General features: G+C 41.6%; 3 protein-coding genes across 3 annotated transcripts; all 3 read left to right on the forward strand.

Annotated features, from left to right (window-relative positions):
- The first annotated feature begins 942 nt into the window (after positions 1-942).
- Positions 943-1,878, forward strand: LOC123602733 (olfactory receptor 4D10). The gene has a single exon (XM_045487200.1). The coding sequence runs from the start codon at positions 943-945 to the stop codon at positions 1,876-1,878; it is 936 nt and encodes a 311-aa protein (XP_045343156.1).
- Positions 1,879-10,104: 8,226 nt separating this feature from the next.
- Positions 10,105-11,040, forward strand: LOC123602734 (olfactory receptor 4D11). Its single transcript, XM_045487201.1, has one exon. It carries the CDS (start codon positions 10,105-10,107, stop codon positions 11,038-11,040), a length of 936 nt encoding a protein of 311 aa, XP_045343157.1.
- A 10,069-nt stretch (positions 11,041-21,109) lies between these two features.
- Positions 21,110-22,046, forward strand: LOC123602735 (olfactory receptor 4D9-like). The gene is given in 2 exon segments (XM_045487202.1): positions 21,110-21,445; positions 21,447-22,046. Coding segments are annotated over 2 exon segments (936 nt in total).
- Positions 22,047-22,370: the final 324 nt, after the last annotated feature.

A 22,370-nucleotide genomic window follows, 5' to 3' on the forward strand; every position in this document is an offset into this window, starting at 1 on the left:
ACCCCTCCCTCTTTTAGCTGTGTTTCAAAAAAAAAAGAGGCAGAAAAAGTGTGATGGATACAGAATAGACCACTCCTCAAAATCAGGTTATTATCCTTATTCTCTTCCCCAAACTCTGGCAAGGACCAGTTAAGTTATAGAAGATGAAAAAGTTCTAGAAAATTGCTGTATAATACTGTGCACCTAAGAATTTGTTAAGAGGGTAGATTTATGTTTCAGTGTTTTTATCACAATAAAAAAATGTTATTCTTTGAGATTTGGATTTATACCTTGTCTTAATCTGTTTTCCAGTAACAATTTTTTAATATTTTTAAATAATTATTAAGCAAATAATCTGATTAGTATAAAGTAATAATCACAATAGCAAGTTATCTACATGGAATAATAGGTTGCAGATTTAAGAAATTCAACATAAAGCAGCCAAGAGCAAGGAAAGTGACTCAGCAACATTGAAATAAGGAACAGAAACACATCCCTGTCTAGAAAGACAAGACCCTTTTGAAGTCAACAGAATATTTGCCAATATGAACATTAAACTTGTAGACTGTAAGCCTGCAATGGCTGGAAACATGTCTAACCCCATATGCTTCAGACAGTTCCTGACATTCTATCAACTTGCGTGGAATAAAAAAGTAAAATTTAAAAAACCAAAATAAATAAAATATGCTATGTAAATGTCCCTACTAACATAAATGTTTATTCATTCCAAAATTAGTTTTATAGGAAAAGAATTATTGAATGACTTTGCATGTGATCATTTGATTTGATCACCAAAGTGATTGCAATCTTAAAAATTTGGATGGCTCAACAAATCACAAGCACTACATCCACATGGGCAAGATTCTGAATTGCGGTCTTAGTGCTTAAGAAGAAAATAAAATAAACAGCCAAGTACTTTCATAGGAAGTAGCTTGGAACAAAAGGGAAAAAGAAAATGACTTCATGGAGCTGAGAAACTGCACCAGGGTGAAAGAATTTACTTTCCTTGGTCTAACTCAGAATCAAGAGCTGAGCTTGGTCTTATTTCTTTTCCTGCTTCTCGTGTACGTGACAACTCTGCTGGGAAACCTCCTCATCATGGTCACTGTGTCCTGTGAATCTCGCCTTCACACCCCTATGTACTTCCTGCTCCGTAATTTATCTATTGCCGACATCTGCTTTTCCTCCATCACTGCTCCCAAGGTTCTGGTGGACCTGCTGTCACAGAGAAAGACCATCTCCTTCAATGGCTGCTTCACCCAGATGTTTTTCTTCCACCTTGTCGGAGGGGTGGATGTATTTTCATTATCAGTGATGGCATTGGATCGATATGTGGCCATCTCCAAGCCTCTGCACTACGTGACCATCATGAGTAGAGGTCGTTGCGTTGGATTCATAGTGGCCTCCTGGGTGGGGGGCTTTGTCCACTCCATTGTGCAGATTTCCCTGTTGGTTCCACTCCCGTTCTGTGGACCCAATGTTCTTGACACTTTCTACTGTGATGTCCCCCAGGTTCTCAAGCTCTCCTGTACAGACATTTTTATGCTTGAGTTGCTGATGATTTCCAATAATGGACTGCTCACCACACTGTGGTTCTTCTTCCTCTTGGTGTCATATATGGTCATATTATTAGTAGTAAGGTCTCAAGCAGGGGAGGGGAGGAGGAAAGCCATCTCCACCTGCACCTCCCACATCACTGTGGTGACCCTGCACTTTGTGCCCTGCATCTACGTCTATGCCCGGCCCTTCACTGCCCTCCCCACAGATAAAGCCATCTCTGTCACCTTCACTGTCATCTCCCCGCTGCTGAACCCCTTGATCTACACGCTGAGGAACCAGGAGATGAAGTCAGCCATGAGGAGACTGAAGAGAAGACTCATGCCTTCTGACAGGGAATAGACAGGTAGCTCACTCCTTCTCAGCACCCTTGAAAACATTTGTCCATGAAATAAACTGCTATTTATTCAAGGATTTCTGATTAACTTTTAGATTTCTTCTAAGACCCAGAGGACTTTCAAAGATTCTGCTCAGCATGCAATAATAATGACAAAATCTGGGTTTCATGTTACAAAAGAAATCAAATTGTTAGCCAGAGAGGTACATGTTGTTTTTGCAATACAACCTTGGAAGAAATAAGAAAAACAGAATCAAAATATACTCAGTTTTATCAATTTGGAATTTTCTATTCTATTGAGATACAATTATGTGAAAATAAATAAAGTAAATAAACCTCATTGAAAATGGAGTTGGGGAGTTCTGAAGGGGGAGCTCTCACACTATCACTGGCTGTAGGAGGCATGCTGGCCTTCCCCAGCAGGAAGAGGGAAGAATTTCTCCTTGCCCAGCAACAGCCCAGCCAGTGAGAACTCAGCAAAAACAGCCCCTCCCAGCTTCCTCTTTTCACCTATAAAAGCAAGTTTCTCTCCCCTGTTCTTGCCATTTGCCTATGGTCTGCTGTAGTTTGCTTGTTCTGAATAGCAGTTCCTGGACCATTCCCAAATAAACTCATTTTTCTGGTAAAATAACTGGCTCTTTTGTTTTTTAAGGTCAACATTACTTGGTGACCACAAAGGAACCTGAAGGGGATGAACTGGTAAGGAAATAATGGCCCCCGGAAGCGTGTGAGGTACACACTGGAACCCCTTGCACTCTCTGCTCCCCTGAGTCATCGTTTCTATTTCAGTTCCACCAGACCCAGGTTCCCCCCTTCTGGTTGACCTCCACAACTGTATCTGGGATCTGTTTGTTCATTTGTTTGTTTGTTTTTAGGAAGACACTGCCCCTTGTGACTACTCTTCTATTAACCAAGTCTCTGGTTTTGACTAATGGCATTTGAATCTGCCAAATTCTCTCAGGAAGGTCCTCCTTCTGGGCCCCAGTCTGGTTTTATGTTTAAAAACTATGGTCTCAGGCGCCTGAGTGTCTCAGTGTGTTAAGAGTCTGACTTCGACTCAGGTAATGATTTCATGGTTCATGGGTTTGAGCCCCGCATCAAGCTCTCTGCTGACAGCTCAGAGCCTGGAGCCTGCTTCCCATTCTGTGTCTCCCTTTCTCCCTCCTTTGTGTCTCCCTCCTTTTTTTTTAGATCAACAAAATTAATAAAAATGGTGTATACTTAAGATGTACAACTCAATGTTTTGACATATGTAAATGATCATAGGGGGAGACTGCATTAAGGTGGGATCCCTGTTATTTCCTAAAACTGCATGTGAATCTACAATTGTCTAAATAAATTTTTCAATTAAAAAAAATGCCTATCTACATATATACTCAGACATTCCCACTACATTCCTGCCTTGTTATCAGGAAGGGAGCTGAGACACATACTAGAGACATAATACATTTTGGGCATTGGGGTTCTACAAGATCTTTCGTGAGGTAATCACGTCTTTATGAAGTAAACAGATCTGAATTAAGTTCATCGTCTGACTCATTAATATTAATAAGTTAACTATTACCTGAAGATTGTTCCACCTAAAGCCCACAGTCCAGTGGTTGAGAGCAGGTGCCTTGAAGTTAGCACAGCCTGAGTAAGTATGCAGACCTCACCAAATTATGAGTTCTGTGACCTCATGCAAGGTTCTTACCCTGATCTTCCTCTGAACCCCAGACCCGTTGGCCACCCCACCACTGCATTCCCTCAGCACCCAGTGCTTGGCTCTAACACAGAACTCGGCATCCTGTTTCCAATTCCCTGTTCTCTTTCTTCCTATCTCCCCCCACTAGGATTATGCTTTATTCATTAATGGATCCCCAGCATCTGGCACAACAAGTGGGCTATAGTAAACCTACATAACCATTGTCAAATCAAAACAAATTCAATGATTTCACATTGTTTCTCAATCATTTCTTTGCTCCTCAAATCATTGGAGGATCTGGTTAAGAAAACAACTAATTCGGTTTTACTCTCCGATAACATGACTCCCTAAAGTTGACAGAAACCTATGAAACTGCTTCGGACCATGCAAATACATCAAAAACGTTGGAATGAAGTGGAAAACGTTATTTAATATACCAACACGTATTTATTTGTTTATTTATTATGCTATGGATAGCTGCTGGAAGGTCTTCTGGGTTGTTTTTACATCTTAGATCTCAAATGTTTACATCATGATACAAATATCAGTCAACAAATCAGATGTTCAAAGGCCCTGAGGTAGGGAATTGCCCAGACCATTCAAGAAATAGCATGGAGGCCTTTGTAACTAGATGAGAGCATGCAAGAACTGGAGAGGTAGTAGTTGAGGTCAGAGAAATCATGGGGCCACAGGACCCAGCATTAGGACCTTTTAGATTATTGTAAGGATTTTGACTTTCACATTAGGTGAGGTCCAAGGTGTCAAAGAGCAGAATAATGGTGTTTTAACAGAACTGCAGGGGCTCCTATGATGAATAGACTGAAGAGGGGTAAGGACAAAAGCAGGAAGACCAATGAAGAAGTTACTGCAATAGAAATAATGAAGACAAGACTTATGGTAATTAGGGTGGAGTTGGTGAGAAGTTGGAAAAACTCTGAAGGTCAAGCAAGAATTTGCTGGTGGATCCAGTGGGGATTTCCTGGCTGCATGTGTATCCTGTGAGAATTCTGTCACCCAGCATGGTTATCAGCCCACTGAGAACTCCTTCACTCCTGCCTGATAACCCCAGTGGGTCCAATGGTCCTTCTAATACCTGTATGTCACACATCAGGACTCCCCCTGCACGGGTGTCACTGCCTGAGGAAGTTGTTCAGAATCCCAAAGAATAGATGTTTATTTCCCAACAGGAAAATTGATAAGAGGAAACACCAGGGCAAAAGGGGGGTTCTGGCTACACCAACCTAATGGGTTTCTTTACCAAGTTGATCAGATATCAGCTGGGGGTGGTGGAAGATGAGGAGCCTGGTCAAATAATGAGGGTGATCAGCTATGGAGGGTGCGGGATTCTGGCTAACCTGGATCGGCAGGATTATAGCTAAACTTGGACAATGCAGAGACAGAGACAGAGATCCAAAAGTTGAGCCCTGGTTAAAAAGTTCAGGGAAGCAGTGCCTGGGTGGCTCAGGCAGTTAAGCATCCGACTTTTGATTTCAGCTCAGGTCATGATCTCATGGATTATGGGTTCGAGCCCTGTGCCTCATGGTTTGTGGGGTCACACAGCACAGGGGATGCTTGGGATTCTCTCTCCCTGTCTCTGTGCCCCTTCTCTGCTCACTCTCTCTTTCTCAAATAAACAAATAAACTTCAAAAAAAAAAAAAGTTCAGGGGAGCCTGAGTAGAGTTTGGCCAAGGATAGAATCTTTCTCACTGCTACAGAATTTTAGGCCCTAACAAAAATGTGTGTTCCTAAGTGTATGTACCTAATTATGTCTTAATTACTCCCACAGAAACAATCTCATGATCAGCAGAATTTTTCCACAGCCACATCCAACTATATTCCCTCTGATAATTCTTACACCAGTTTTGGGATTAAGGAATTGGTAAATATAACGGGGCACTATGAATTAACATGGGAAAGACAAGAAAATACTATTTCCTGAGTCTGTCCTTTGCACATAAAGATAGAAAAGTAGCCACTGAAATCACTGGCCTTCAGAGGGCTATTAGCACAATTTTCTGAAGCTGAATGCTTCCTGAGGTTCATGTGAACATAATTTAAGATGGAACCCTTGAGAGAAGGTTGGAGATTTTAGGTAAGAAGTATAACTCTACATGAGTGTGTGTGTCTGTAGTGTCTGAATGTCTATGTATAAGAGTGAAAAATAAGGGGTGCCTGGGTGGCAAGTCTGACTCTTGATTTCAGTTCAGGTCATGATCTCATGGTCATGAGATCAAGTCTCGTGTTAGACTCTGTGCTAAGCATGGAGCCTGCTTGGGATTCTCTCTCTCTCTCTCTCTCTCTCTCAAACAAAAAGTGTAGATAGATAGATAGATAGATAGATAGATAGATAATAGATAGATATAAATATATGTTATATATAGATATACACTATATATAGATATACACTATATCTACATCTACATCCTTATCTATATCTATATCGATATCAATAGATATAGACGATATAGATAGATATGGATATAGATATAGATATAGATATAGATATAGATATAGATATAGATATGAAAAGATGGAGAATCTGGAGGATGTTGTCTGAATTACCGAAGGTAGTTTGTGAACATGGGATGTATTCCTTTCTAACAAGCCTGACTCAGGGTTTGAGGTACTTTCTACCCTTTTATATAGATAATCTATTATTTACATGGGGGGCCCTGTGGAAGACTTTCATAGCTAGGTTGGATTTCCTCAATAACTATTGAGTTGATATTTTCTGATGAGCATTTTCTCTCTCTCTTTAACTAGTCAGGATTGATAGTTGAGCCATCATTCAGTTCAACACACTCCATTTACTAATGATCCTCCAGTATCAACATAGTACTAATCATAACAGATAACCAGCCTGTATGCTGACACCTTCACATGTGTTAGTTCATCTAATCGTCATAGCCACCCTGTGAGAGGGGTATTATAAGCCCCATTCTATGGATGCAGAAGTCAAGTCTCTCACTTGCCCAAATCACCAAGCCAGGACTTGATCCCAGGAGGCTCTCACTGCAGAGACCATGTACTGGACTTCTCTGGTTTGTTAAGATGATATCAGACAAGAAGCCAGATCAAGTAAGCACTCTTCTTACTATCATACACTGTCACCACCCACTGGGCCATTCTTACTGCCATTAAAGAAAAACATCTCCTAGTTTCATGAAAGCAGTGTGTTCTGGGGCCCCTGGGTGGCTCAGTCGGTTGAGCATCTGACTCTTGATTTCAGCTCAGGTCATGATCTCAGGGTCCTGAGATCGAGCCCCGTGTTGGGTTCCATGCTGAGCAAGGAGCCTGCTTACATTTCTTTCTCTCCCTCTTTGCCCCTCCTCGCTTTCTCTCTAAAAACAAAACAAAACAAACAAAACAAAACAAAACAAAAAACAGTATGTTCTGATGAATCTGTTTTAGAATACATGTCCTGGGAAATATACAGTCCCTCTAAAAGATTGGCAGTCTATTTAAAGACGCTGTGTGTCTGTGAGAGTAACTGACTTAGCGGTTTTCTTTGCGATAACACACATAGAATCACACTTATTATGGATTATGGATTGGGCAATGCTCTAAGTATTGATGCTTTTCCAAGATTAATTCACTTAATCCTCACACGAATCATATGAGGGAGATGCTATTGTTTCCAAATACTGATGCAGAGATTGAGGCCAAAGGGATGAATCAACTTGCCCATGTTTGCATAAGCAGTGAGTGCCCAGCTGGGATGTGAGCAGGCAGGGTGGTGCCCAAGCCCCCCAGGTACCCGCTGTATGCTGTGATACCACTTAGTAGTTCTTTTCAGCTTTCCATATTAAATAGACTTGGGACAAAATTTCACACAGATGCCATAAAACTTGGTGGGAATATGAGCTAAGTGAAAAAAAAATATCTTCGTTCGACCTGAAAAGCACACACACACAAAATTGAGAGGGAAGTGATGTTCACCTTTCTTTTGTTTCTGATTATGGTCAGAAACAGGAGATAAACTTCAAAGAAAGAAATTAAGCCTCATTTCAAGGATTCGTGAAAGAAAATGAAAGGAATTCAAAAGCAGTAAGATTATATGGTAAGTATACATTTCACATTATAAGAAACTGCCAAGCTGTTTTCACAAAGGGTCACACCATTTTACGTTCCCACCAGAGTTCCAATACCTCTCCATTTTTTGTCTATTCTTTTTTCTATGTTTATTTATTTTATTTTAAGAGACAAAAAAGAGAGCATGAGTGAAGGTTGCAGCAGAGAGAGGGAGGGAGAGAGAGAATCCCAAACAGGCTCCACGCTGTTAGCATAGAGCCTGATGCAGGGCTCAATCCCATGAACCGTGAGATCATGATCTGAGCCAAAATCAAGACCTGGATGCTTAATCTACTGAGCCATCCAGGTGCCCCTGCCTATTCTTGATATATTTGTCTTTTTTATATTGGCCATTCTCATAGGTGTGTACTCTGATTTTAATTGACATTTCCCCAGTGGTAAATGATGCTAGCATCTTTTCATGTGTTTATTTGTTATTCCTATGTCCTCCTGTTGAAGTGTCTTTTCAAACTGTTTGTCCCTTTGTGCTTTATTTAGGATATTGGTTTTCTTATTATTGAATTTTAAAAGTTACAAACTTTATACTCCTAGGCACTTACCCAAGAGAAGTGAAAACATATGTCAATACAAAGACCTGTACATGATTATTTATAGCAGCTTTAATATGTAATAGCCAAAAAACCAGAAACAACCCAAATTGTTCATCAAGTGAATGGATAAACACACTGTGGTATATCCATACAACTAAATGGAAAAAAAATATTGGCACACACAAACTTATGGATAAATTTTATGAGTGGAAAAAAAAACAGTCTATGTTATAGGATTCAATGTATAGAAAATTCTAGAAAATACAAACTAATATATACTGACAGAGAGCAGATCAGTGGCTGCCTGAAGAAAGAGGGGCAAAGAGGACATATAACAAAGGGTCATATAACAAGAACACTTTTGGAGTGACAGATATGGTAACTATCTCAAATATAGTGATTTCCTTGGGTATATGGTTATGTCCAAACATCAAAGTATACACTTCAAATACATGAGCCTATTGTATATCAATGATAGCTCTATAAAAAAATAATAATAATTTTTAAGAAACAAAGTAGAACAATGGTCAGAAGAGAAACTCTGAGTTACACCTTCGTTTCCATAGCTGAGGAGCTATTCATCACACACGGATTTTGGTACCTAAAGTAGTGTAAAATAAAGGTAGAAGTAAAGAAGTCTTGTTAAGTGAGAATAGACCACCAAGAAGAACTTCATGACCTTAATTGTTTTTATTTTTCATATAATTAAATTTGCAATTTATTTTTTTAAGTTTATTTATTTTGAGACAGAGGGTGAGAGAGAGAAAGAGAGCATGGGAGGGGCAAAGAGAAAGGGAGAGAGAGAATCCCAATCAGGCTCCATGCTGTCAGTGCAGAGCCCAACTTGGAGCTTGAACCCATGAACCGTGAGATCATGACTGAGCCAAAATCAAGAGTCAGTGATCAACTGACTGAGCCACCCAGGCGCACCTAAATTTGATTTAAAAAAGGGAGACTGGCGCCTGGGTGGCTCAGTCGGTTAAGCCTCTGACTTCAGCTCAGGTCATGATCTCACAGTCTGTGAGTTCGAGCAAGTCTGTGAGTTCAAGCCCTACATCAGGCTCTGTGCTGACAGCTCAGAGCCTGGAGCCTGCTTCAGATTCTGTGTCTCCCTCTCTCTCTGCCCCTTCCCTGCTCATGCTCTGTCTCTCTCTGTCCCAAAAATAAATAAAAGCATTAAAAAAAATAAAAAATAAAATAAAAAATAAGATAAAAAAATAAATAAATAAAGGAGGAGTGTTTCTGTGGAGTTCAGTCCAAAGAGAACCATTTTGCAGATAGTGGTTCTTAAATCATTTAAATGGAACATGCAGGGGCAGTCGGTTGAGCCTCCAACTCTTGATTTTGGCTCAGGTCATGATCCCAGAGTCATGGGATGGAGCCCCATGTTGGGTTCTGTGCTGAGCATGGAGCCTGCTTGGGAATTCTCTCCCTCTCTCTCTCTCCCTCTGCCCCTCTCCCCTGCTCATGTGCTCTCTCTCTCTCTAAAATTAAAAAAAAAATTTTTTTTTAACGTTTACGTGGAGCATGCAATCTGGAAAAGAAACTAAACACATTGCCTTTCCCATACACCAAATTGACTCCATTTTTTTATCCCTCATGCTCCAAGAGTCCCTTCCTGAATATTTCACATCTACCTGTTTATCTTGAGCATGTAGAACTTCTATACTTATTTTTATGTCACATCTAAAATATTTATAATTTACAGAAGAATAATTATATGCATGCTTGTATTAATCAGATGTCATTTCCCACACACTAGCAGTAATTTCAGAACAGCCCTTCATGTGTTAACAGCAGCTCCCTAGTTTTCAGTCCTAATACCTAACTCTTTAAACCTGATATGTTAAGGGAGAGTGAACACTTTCTGTGATAATACTTTTCATTTTTCCCAAGCTGCACAAAGAAGAAGAAACATGATTCAATGGAGTTGGGAAATAGCACGAGGGTAAAAGAATTTATATTTATGGGACTTACTCAGTCCCAAAACCTGAGTTTGGTCCTATTTCTTTCTTTGTGCTTGGTATACATGACAACTCTTCTGGGAAACCTCCTCATCATGGTCACTGTGACCTGCGAGTCCCGCCTTCACACGCCCATGTACTTCCTGCTCAGCAATCTCTCCGTCTTGGACATCTGCTTCTCCTCCATCACCGCTCCCAAGGTCCTCGTAGACCTCCTGTCAAGGACGAAGACCATCTCCTTCAATGGTTGCATCGCTCAGATCTTCTTCTTCCACCTCCTCGGGGGGGCAGATATTTTTTCTCTCTCTGTCATGGCCTTTGACCGCTACATGGCCATCTCCAAACCCCTGCACTACGTGACCATCATGAGCAGGGGGCGATGCACTGCCCTCATCGTGGCCTCCTGGGTGGGGGGCTTTGTCCACTCCATCGTGCAGATTTCCCTGTTGCTGCCCCTCCCTTTCTGTGGACCCAATGTTGTTGATGGCTTCTACTGCGACGTCCCCCAGGTCCTCAAACTCGCCTGTACAGACACCTTTGTACTTGAACTCCTGATGATTTCCAACAATGGCTTAGTCACTACCCTGTGGTTTATTTTCCTGCTTGCATCCTACACAGTCATCTTGACAATGCTAAGGTCTCAGGGAGGGGAGGGAAGGAGGAAAGCCATCTCCACCTGCACCTCCCACATCACTGTGGTGACCCTGCACTTTGTGCCCTGCATCTACGTCTATGCCCGGCCCTTCACTGCCCTCCCCACAGATAAAGCCATCTCTGTCACCTTCACTGTCATCTCCCCGCTGCTGAACCCCTTGATCTACACGCTGAGGAACCAGGAGATGAAGTCAGCCATGAGGAGACTGAAGAGAAGACTCATGCCTTCTGACAGGGAATAGACAGGTAGCTCACTCCTTCTCAGCACCCTTGAAAACATTTGTCCATGAAATAAACTGCTATTTATTCAAGGATTTCTGATTAACTTTTAGATTTCTTCTAAGACCCAGAGGACTTTCAAAGATTCTGCTCAGCATGCAATAATAATGACAAAATCTGGGTTTCATGTTACAAAAGAAATCAAATTGTTAGCCAGAGAGGTACATGTTGTTTTTGCAATACAACCATGAGGAGACTGAGGAGAAGACTCATGCCTTTTGTAATGGAATAGTATAAGTATCTTCAACCTCTTCATCACCAAGGACTCCTTTCATTATTTTTTCCATAAAGTCATATTTATATACCCAAACACATTGTCAATAAACCAACTATACTTACTAGATAGCAATTTATTTTCCTATTTAATAGGTTACTGATAACTTAAGTTTCTGGTGAGCATGCAGATAACTAGTATTATAGGACTGAGCTGATTGTTGTGTTTCTATTCAAGGACAACTATATGGCAGGTAAAGACATAGATTGAATCTAACACCTTTTTCAACAGGCAAGTTAATAGAAGTCTAGGTATGAGTGATTTGCTCAGAATCTTATATCAAGTGAATTGCAGAGAAAAGTCTTCAGATACCTAATCTATTGTCCTTCTGCCATAAGAAGGCAATGTGTTACATTACCAGAACTGTCTACACCAAACTGCAATCCTGTTCTAAGAAAGATCTTATGATCCGTGCCCCTGTAGTACACATATATGGGTGCATATGTCCTATCACAGGTTAGGGAATTTTCTCACCTTAAACTCCATATGGGGATGTGACCACTGAGAATCTCAATAGTAGTACGTAATGGTTGTCCTACTGGATTCCTATCAGGAATGAAGAAACTTGGGCCTAAAAGGATTTATCACATGCAGAGCCAGACAAGCCAGATGCACATTCTCATGATAAGTTTAGACAAAAGCAGAACCTCAGGAATCCTGTACGAAGAGCAACCCATTCTCATTATTTAAGAACCAATTCCAGTCTCATTGGCTTCACCATTAAGGATTTACATTCTTCCCACCAAAGAGGAAGAGAGGAGGTGTTCAAGAAAGTAAAATTCTAATCAGTCTGTTTTTCAATCTGTTGATGTTTGGGAAGATGTGGTATAGGCTAGTGTTTTATCTGGGAGAGCATGGGAAAGACATAAAGTAAAAAAGTAAAGCCTTGTGACCTGGATCCAGATCCTATCTCTGCCATCTACCAGCTGTGTGACCTTGAGCAAGTTATTTTATCTCTCTTCAGGTTATAGTTCATTTATGCAAAGATATTTATAATGTCCATTTCATGGAGTCATTGATATAGTTAAAAGGAAATGGTATATGTGAAACACACAGTGCCCAGCAGATAGTAAATGTTCAGTGCAAGACAAATGTCATTTTCTTTTTTTTTTTTTTAATTTTTTTTTTAAACATTTATTTATTTTTGAGACAGAGAGAGACAGAGCATGAATGGGGGAGGGGCAGAGAGAGAGGGAGACACAGAATTGGAAGCAGGCTCCAGGCTCTGGGCCACCAGCCCAGAGCCCGACGCGGGGCTCAAACTCACGGACCGTGAGATCGTGACCTGAGCTGAAGTCGGACGCCTAACCGACTGAGCCACCCAGGCGCCCCCAAATGTCATTTTCAATATCACCCTTACTGCTCTGCCTAACACACATTCGGTCCCCCATGAGCCTATTGCACTCTTCTCCAATATGGCCCGTATTCCTCATTATCAAGGAAAAAAACCTGATGGGATAAAAAGGAAAGTAATGTACACTGAATTCAAAGCATCTATCATCTTAAAATTTCTAGTGTTCTGGGGCGCCTGGGTGGCGCAGTCGGTTAAGCGGCCGACTTCAGCCAGGTCACGATCTCGCGGTCCGTGAGTTCGAGCCCCGCGTCGGGCTCTGGGCTGATGGCTCAGAGCCTGGAGCCTGTTTCCGATTCTGTGTCTCCCTCTCTCTCTGCCCCTCCCCCGTTCATGCTCTGTCTCTCTCTGTCCCCAAAATAAATAAACGTTGAAAAAAAAAATTAAAAAAAAAAAAATTTCTAGTGTTCTGTCATTAAAACATGACAATAGATTTGCTTGCTATTCATTCACATCAAAGAGACATCCTATAGCTGATGAGATACAGCACAGGAGAGTTTCATACCAAAAGAATAATGAGTCAAAGGTAAACCCTAGCTGTGAAGGTGATATAAGGGGTCAGACAAAAAAGTCAGACAGACTCAGTAGACTAGAAGAGAGCCCAAGTAAAGTTAGCCAAAGGGTAGTGAGTATTGGGGATGAACTTCAGTTATATCTGTCATTGGATCTGGCTGGCCTCGTAATCATTCATCAACTGACTGGCTCAATCATTTGCCATTCCTGTCACTTGATCAATCAATTCCAACTTTTTACAGTATTAACCTACTTCCTCTAGCATGAAAATTCTAAGAATAATTCACACTTAAGTCACCATTCATAGAGTCCTGCTACATTACTTGTATAGCTTTGGTCTCGAGTCCTTAGGCTTTTCTTTATGAAATTGCCTATAAAAAATGCACACCACAAGCCACTTTATGGTCCATTTCATGCAAATATGTCCTATCCTTTCCTTCGTATCTCATATTTTTACTGCTATGTCAGAACTGGATGGCACCGAAGATATATGGGGTGTGAATCATTGTATCACTGGAGCATAATCCCAAAGGTCGAGAACCCAGAAACCTCTTCCACACCATGGCTCCTGACACTTCCTCAACCATCTCTAAATAAACATACAACATAACCTGATCAATAATTCAGGGGAAGGGAAAAGCAATACATCTGATTACACAAACATACATCATTTATATGGATGACATAAAATCACAACATGGATGGGCTGCATTTTTTCCATTTAAATAAGCTTTTATTATTTTTGCAGTTCTGCTGTTAACAGCCATAGGAAATTTAACGACTCTGGGTATACGTAGAGCTTTCGAATTACCCTTTCCTGCATTACTCCCTGAATCAAACGTTTTAATGATAAACATCTCTGGGTACCTGTGAACCCAATAACATAAAATAACTCCAAAATAATTAAATTGATGAATATCAAGAACTGTCACTGTGCTACGCTCCTAGGTCCTAAGTGAACTGTGGATTTCAGAGATGTAGTAGATTAAGGTAATTGCAGAGGGACAATGTACCTATTGCATTAAACAGAAATTGCACAGATAAATCTACACTGTCCAGTCTCTGAGAGCTGCCCTATCAGTAGCCACAGAGCTTTAATTTTTTCCATTGGTACTCTTTTACTTAAGTTTCATTTCCCAGCTGATTGCAAGCAAATCGATTTTGGTCAGGAGGAAGACTGCACAGTTCTATATGGGGATGGTGTCGTTGAACACAACTTTTCTTCTTGAGCCAAGGGGGATAATGCACTGTCTCATATACTTCCTCCAGAGAAAAGCTTGTGTCCTGAATGTGCATTGGGACCTCTGCATTATGTGTGAGATGGGGCAGAGAGGAGATGAGGGAGTCCCATAGGAACTCCGCTGAATTGGCCACTCAGCTTCCCTGAACATACCCAACAGTATTCCCTTTGCTCATTCCTATATTTGGCTTGTGGCTGAGGGACTAATTGAGATGGCCGAGGCACTATAGGGCAAAGTGGAAGAGTCAGTTGGATGTGATTCCCTGAAGCTTCCTTCTCCCACCTACAGAAAGAAAGTAACAAAATCACTAACCTTGAGGTTGGCTTTCCATTAAACACAGTATTTCCCCAGGACGTACTTCCTGTCAGATGCAGCCGGAGCTTCATAAGAAGATCAATTTCCCATTTGGAGACTGAAGTTGGATAGTATTGGTATGTGTGAATCTTCTGAAACTGGAAAGCTGTTAGTGTTGATTTTTCAGAAATGCCACAAGTGTATAGAATGTTTCTATTGAAACCATAACTCAAATCAAGCAAATAAAAGTGGTGGTTTTTCACAAAAGGGGAAGTAAGCATTACAGAATACAAGAAGGTCAGTTGGCTTCAGGGATGTAATATATTCTACTTGGTGAGATGTCAAGATTCAAAGTGTTTTGAAAGTGAGATGGTGCTAATATCCCAGCTCTCAGGAGGGTGACTGCCTTGGAAAAATACACCAAGACAACAATTCCTGAATTTAGTATATGTTTCTTGGCTGGGAATGGAAGTATGGGGGCTTTGAGTAAGGTGTTTTAATCTGTGTTTAATCTGTTAGCTTGTTTATCTGTGCCCTTACGTGCTAATGAGCATGAATCATGCTCCTAAAATTTTTAGGGATTCAATTAAGAATAGAGGCCTTTCAATATTGGGAAAGAGAAAACTGTGACATGAGAAATTCCATTCCATGTAGAGAATGCACAGCATTTGCTCAGTGGGAAGCTGGGATGTGAGGGTAGCCCTCAGGCTGTAGGCTCTGTCCAAGCTTGACAAGCTTGTTTCCAAAGGATGAGGTCTCCTTGGGGGTGATTTCTTTTTAATGTTTATTTATTTTTGAGAGAGAGGAAGAGCATGAGTGGGAGAGGGGCAGAGAGAGAGATGGAGACACAGAATCTGAAGCAGGCTGCAGGATCCAAGCTGTTAGCACAGAGCCCAATGCAGGGCTCAAACTCACGAACTATGAGATCATGACCTGAGCCGAAGTCAGATGCTTCACCAGCAGAGCCACCCAGGTGCCCCACCTTGGGAGTGATTTTTAAGAAATTCTTATGATCTGTATTTTGACCTTGCAAAGACACATAAGATTGTATTTCTTTGTCCATTTCCCCCTCACACTCACTATAACGCATGTGTTTTGATGCAATATGCACAATATACTTTCAAAGTAGCTTTCCCACTCTTTGTAAAAAGATAGCATCCATAGGAACCCAGCAGATCCATTATATCCAAGAGGAGTTTATATTTAAAGTAATGCTACTCAGATCTCATTTCTGAGCCCTGCACTGGAGCACTGCGTGTAGTACCTTGGTGAAGGTACCTCTGAAGACTGCAAAGCCTGCTCTTTCGAACTCTGCTTTTCTTTTTTTGTTCAGTCACTCTGACATCCTCTCACAGGAGAGGATGTGCAATCTCCTAACACTCGCATACTACTTTCCCTTGATAGGAAAAGATTATTTTTTTCTCTGCGTCGTTTTCTGGGACGGGCTGATCAACACTGGGAAGAAGTACGGGTGCAGTAGTTAAGAGCATCTGTCTTTGCAATAAGACAAATCTTAGTTTGAGACAGGGCTCTGCCGGCTGTGAGACCTTGAGCAAGTTACTCAATCTTTCTGCGCCTCAGTGTCCTCATCAACAAAATCAAAACAATAACTATTTCATCTGGATATTACAGGTTTTGGAAGAGATAAAGTGAAACAGTTCGTATAGCACATAAGAAACACTCCATAAATGTTCACTAAAAGCAGGAAAAAAATGAGCAGAGCAGAGCTCCATTATCCTGCCCATATTTGCATAAGGCTGAGACTTTGAAAGTTGCATGGACCCTCTCCACCACCACTTCCACCTTCCCCTGCCTGCCGGGCCTGATAGCCTGATGACTGCCTTTCGAACTGAGGATTATAGTTCATTTTCTTTCTTTCTTTTTTAATTTGGGAGAGAGAGAGAGAGCACGCGAGTGGGGGAGAGGGGCAGAGGGAGAGAGAGAATCCCAAAAAGGCTCCATGCTCAGCACAGAGCCCAACACAGACCTGGATCTCAAGACCCTGGGATCATGACCTGAGCCAAAATCAAGAGTCGGATGCTCAACCAACTAAGCCACCCAGGCGCCCCTATAGTTCATTTTCTATCTAAAGACTTTTTATGACTATACCTATATTTATGACTGCATACAAAAATAAGTTTATTGGTGTTTATAAGCAGATATGTGATACAATACTCTGAGGTTTTTTTTGGACATATGCTTAGCTCAAATCCCTAAGCAGAAAAGAAAACTATTGTTAAAGGAGAGATTGCATTTTTCATTTACCCCAAAGTGTTGGGAAGAGAGCTTTGAACCATAGGGGTCAATAGCAAGATGAGCCGCGCCCCTGGGTGGCTCAGTGGGTTAAGCATCCGACTTCGGCCCAGGTCATGATCTCATGGTTCGTGAGTTCAAGCCCCGCGTCAAGCTCTGTGCTGACAGCCTGGAGCCTGCTTCAGATTCTGTGTCTCTCTCTCTCTCTGCCCCTCCCTAGCTCATGCTCGCTCTCTCTCTGTGTCAAAAATAAATAAACTTAAAAAAAAATAGCAAGATGAGCCACTCTCAGACAAGCCCCCACAGATGGACCCGGCAGGTATAAGGCAGAAGCACTCACCTGAGGTTGGTGACACTGAGTCATCACTGGCAGAGTCAGCTTCCTCAGTACCTTTCAGTTTCCAAGACAGACATACAACCTCACCTCCTCCTTAGAAAGATCCTGTGTATGAGGTAGGTCTCATTTATCATCATGGTACAGATAAATTATAATGGTGTAGGCCGAAAACTACGTCTAAGCCATGCCCTGTGAATCTCATGAGTTGGTACTATTAGTAACTTGCCAAAGGTCACACCAGCTAGGAAGTGATAAACCCAAATTGCGTAAGTGTTCCAGATGATCCTCGCACGTGTATCCCAAATGTGAGTGTGGGATGATACTGTCCAGCAGAAGTCCCAGACAGCGTTTACAAATATTACGTACCTAAATGGAAATGGTTTTTGTGTATGTCCCCCATGATTCTGTACACCCCCCCACCACTTTTCTTTCCACTGATTCCACAAGCTACAACACTCTTACTGTTCTAACTTTTTTTTGTAATGTTTATTTATTTATTTTGAGAGGGAGGTCATGGGGGGTGTGGTGGGGACAAAAGAGAGGGAGAGAGAGAATCCCAAGCAGGCTCCGTGCTGTCAGCACAGAGCCCAACTTGGGGCTCGATCTCATAAACCGTGAGATCGTGACCTGAGCCAAAATCAAGAGTCGGACACTTAACCAAATGAGCCACCCAGGTGCCCCATAAACTTCTTAAAGAAAGGACCAATAGGGGCACCTGGGTGGCTCCATGGATAAGCTTTCGACTCTTGATTTCGGCTCAGGTCACGATCTCACAGTTTGGCTCATGGGATGGAGCCCCGCGTTGGGCTGTGTGCTGACAGCACAGAACATGCTTGGGATTCTCTCTCTCCCTCTCTCTGCCCCTCTCCCACTTGAACTCCTTCTCTCTCTCTCTCTCTCTCTAAATAAGTAAGTAAGCATTAAAAGAAAAAAAAGGAAGGAAGGAAGGAAGGAAGGACAGATTTTTGAGTCACCTTTCCCTCTAAAAGATCATCTCAACATCATCATAATGGTTAATTTTATGTATCAACTTGACGGGCCACAGGGTGCCCAGATTAAACATTTCTGGGTGTGTCTGTGAGAGTGTTTCCAGATGAGGTTAATTTTTTTTAATTTTTTTAACGTTTTATTTATTTTTGAGAGACACACAGAGCATGAACGGGGGAGGGACAGAGAGGGAGAGGGAGACATAGAATCTGAAGCAGGCTCCAGACTCCGAGCTGTCAGCACAGAGCCCAATGTGGGGCTTGAACCATTGAACCATGAGATCATGACCTGAGCCGAAGTCGGATGCTTAACCAACTGAGCCACTCAGGTGCCCCTGATGAGGTTAAGTTTTGAATTGATGGACTCAGTAGAGCAGATGAATTGCCCTTCCCAACTAAGGCAGATGTCATTCAATCCTTTGGTGGCCTGAACGGTTTAACAGAAGTTAGAGAAAGGAGAAACTTGCCCCCTCTCTACTGCCTCACTGCTTGAGTTGGAACATGTCATCTCATCTCATCATTTATACCACTGGTTCCCTGGTTCTCAGGCCATCAGACTAGGACTGAATTACACAAACAGCTTTCCTGCATGTGTAGCTTACAGACAGCAGATGGTGGGATTCTCAGCCTCCATAATAGTGCAAGCCAATTTTTCATAATAATTCCCCTTTTACATAAATATATGTAAGTACATACATGTGCATCATACATACGTTGTCACAGTGGTTTCCTGAGCAGAAGATCTGCAACCTGTTAACTTATTTGAGGATTCAAAAGCAAGATTCTGGAGTGGGTGGCTGTCATCCTTTCTACATTCCAGGTTGATCAGACTCCTTTTGGAATGATTTCTCCACCTTCTAGCCATGGTACGTAATAGTGCAGGGGATTCTTAATTCTGGGATCCTGGAGTCCTGAAATCTACCACAATCATTATTCTAAACATCTATTCTTGTCACTCCATGTCGTTACATAAACCTCCAACACAGGGAGACTGAGATGAATCTGAACAAATGATATTGGAATGAGGAGGGAGCTCTTTATCTTATTTTTTGTGTGTGTGAGCAAAAAGTATATTATCATGAGGAGCAGTGGTCACTTAAGGATTTTTTTTCCTACGATTAGAAGAGCAAAACAAAAGAAGAAATCCAAAAATTAAAAACCAGAGTCAGAGAAAGAACAAGCGGGCATCCTGCATAACACAAGGATTTGGGATGATCTGAAGTCCCTGAGTGACGGGTACCTGGGTGGCTCAGTCGGTTAAGCATCCAACTTCAACCCAAGTCATGATCTCATGGTTTGGGAGTTCAAGCCCTGCATCAGGCTCTGCGCTGACAGCTCCTGTCTCCCTCTTTCTCTGCCCCCTCCCCTGCTCATGTGTTCTCTCTACCAAAAATAAAATAAGTCCCTAAGTGAGAGGAAAATAAGAAGGCAACTCTCAGGTTGCCTTTTAACTATAAAAGTAGCCATTATGAAAGTGAGTAATCCATCAACTCTCACTTGAAATGAAATTCATTCTTTAGACATGAGATTAAAATGTTACAATCGCTATATGCTTATTATTTTTTACATTTTACGGAAGTATAACATACATACATACAGAAAAAAAGCACGGCTCAATGAATTTTCACACGTGCTGAAAAAGCCTTTATAACAGTCACCCTGATCGAGAAACAGAACATCTTCAGCACCTCGGAAATCTCCCTCATGTTTCCTTTAACTTTGTATATTTTTGTCCTTTATATGGACGAACTAAGAGAGTGTACGTTCCTTTGTGCCTGGGTTATTTGGCTCAACGTTATAAACATAATGAGGTTCATTTATACCATTACACATAGTGTAGCTCATCCCCACTGATGAACAATACTGTGTGGATTTGACCCAGTGTATCTTTTCTACTGGTGATGGGTATTTTTTGTCATTCTCCAGTTTGAAGCAATTACACACAGTGCTATGAGCATATGTTATATTTCCTAGGAGTGGAATAGATGTTCTTATGTATATATTTCCATCCTAACTGATACATGAACAGCATTAGCTGCTATAACCCAACAGCAATTTGACTGCACAAGTTTCATACACCCTCCAGCAGTGTATGTATGTACATTCCAGTTGATATACATCTTCACCATCATGTGGTATTTCTCATCGTCTTCAATTTAGCCATGTTTGTGTGTATGCAGTAGTTTCTTCCTGTAATTTTAATTTACATTTCCCTGATAACTAATGACATTGAACTGGCATTTGGATGTTCTATTTTGTACAGTTTTGGTTGGTGTCTTTTGCCATTTTCTGATTCAGTCATCATCTTTTTCTTTGACTGATTGGTAGAAGTTTTTTAATATATTCTGCACATGAATATTTTTTCAGATATATATATATATTGTAAACATCTGGTCCCATTTGTGGGTTATCTTTTAATTCTTGTAATATCTTTTGTGAGCAAAATTCTTCACAGAGTCGAATTTACGCTTATTATTATTTTCAGTTTCAGATTATATGGTAAAAGTACAATTGAATAAGTTCACAGACCTGTCACCTGTATTTCAGTGACCACAGTGATAAAACCTATCTGCTTGGATGATGGAGTCAAAAACACAGGTAATCCTCCACCTACTGGTGGCATGCTGAATTGCAGGCACAGCTCATGCATTGCAAGAGCTTCCTCCTAAGGCAAACACCAAAACTCAAGTGCCAGAAAAGAAAACAGGAGATTATATAACACACTCTTTAACTGTTCTGTTATTTCTTCCAAAGATATACTTGAAAAAAGGATCTGTGACCCAATGGATCAGGGAAACTACACCAGAGTGAAAGAATTTATTTTCCTGGGAATTACTCAGTCTCAAGAGCTGAGCTGGGTCTTGTTTGGCTTCTTATTTTTGGTGTACATGACAACTCTGCTGGGAAACCTCCTCATCATGGTCACTGTGACCTGTGAGTCTCACCTTCACACCCCCATGTACTTCCTGCTCCGCAATCTCTCTGTGCTTGACATCTGCTTCTCCTCCATCACTGCTCCCAAGGTCCTAGTTGATCTTCTGTCAGAGAGAAAAACCATTTCCTTCCATGGTTGTGTCACCCAAATGTTCTTCTTCCATCTTCTTGGAGGAGCAGATGTTTTTTTCTCTCTCTGTGATGGCCTTTGATCGCTATGTAGCCATCTCAAGACCCCTTCACTATATGACTATCATGAGTAAGGGACGATGTACTAGCCTGGTGCTGGCCTCCTGGGTGGGGGGCTTTGTCCACTCCATCGTGCAGATTTCTCTGTTGCTGCCCCTCCCCTTCTGTGGACCCAATGTTCTTGACACGTTCTACTGCGATGTTCCCCAGGTCCTCAAACTCGCCTGCACTGACACCTTCACTCTGGAGCTCCTGATGATTTCCAATAACGGACTGGTCAGTTGGTTGATTTTCTTCTTTCTCCTCATATCTTACACAGTCATCCTGATGATGCTGAGGTCTCATGCAGGGGAGGGAAGGAGGAAAGCCATCTCCACCTGCACCTCCCACATCACCGTGGTAACCCTGCACTTTGTGCCCTGCATCTATGTCTACGCCCGGCCCTTCACTGCCCTCCCCACAGATACTGCCATCTCTGTCACCTTCACCGTCATCTCCCCTTTGCTCAATCCTATGATCTACACACTGAGGAATCAGGAAATGAAGTCAGCCATGGGGAGACTAAAAAAACGACTAGGGCATTCAGAAAGGATTTAAATGAGATAGCACCGAAATGTAAAGGTAGACATTAAATTTCACTTTCTCAAAATGGGAAGAGATCACTTTAATGCCAAAAACAAAAGGGCATCTATGGATATCATGGAGTCCTCAAAGAGGTTGGTCCTATAGTATAGTGTGTGCTGAGGACTTACAGGTGACACTGCTTTAAGCTGAGGCTCACTCATGACTTCCATTGCTCACTTTCAATTATTCATTCTGCAAATATCTCACAGAACATGCACCGTGTGCCTGACAGTACTAGGATTCAGATTGCTGCAGAAAGATTAAATATAGTCACTTTCCGAGAGCCATACCCCAAGA

The sequence above is a fragment of the Leopardus geoffroyi genome, chromosome D1 (assembly GCF_018350155.1).
Source record: "Leopardus geoffroyi isolate Oge1 chromosome D1, O.geoffroyi_Oge1_pat1.0, whole genome shotgun sequence".
In the NCBI taxonomy this organism is placed as follows: domain Eukaryota; kingdom Metazoa; phylum Chordata; class Mammalia; order Carnivora; family Felidae; genus Leopardus; species Leopardus geoffroyi.

Coding starts and splice junctions, on each gene's coding strand:
- LOC123602734 (XM_045487201.1), top strand. CDS start 10,105: ATGGAGTTGGGAAATAGCACGAGGGTAAAAGAATTTATATTTATGGGA.
- LOC123602733 (XM_045487200.1), top strand. CDS start 943: ATGGAGCTGAGAAACTGCACCAGGGTGAAAGAATTTACTTTCCTTGGT.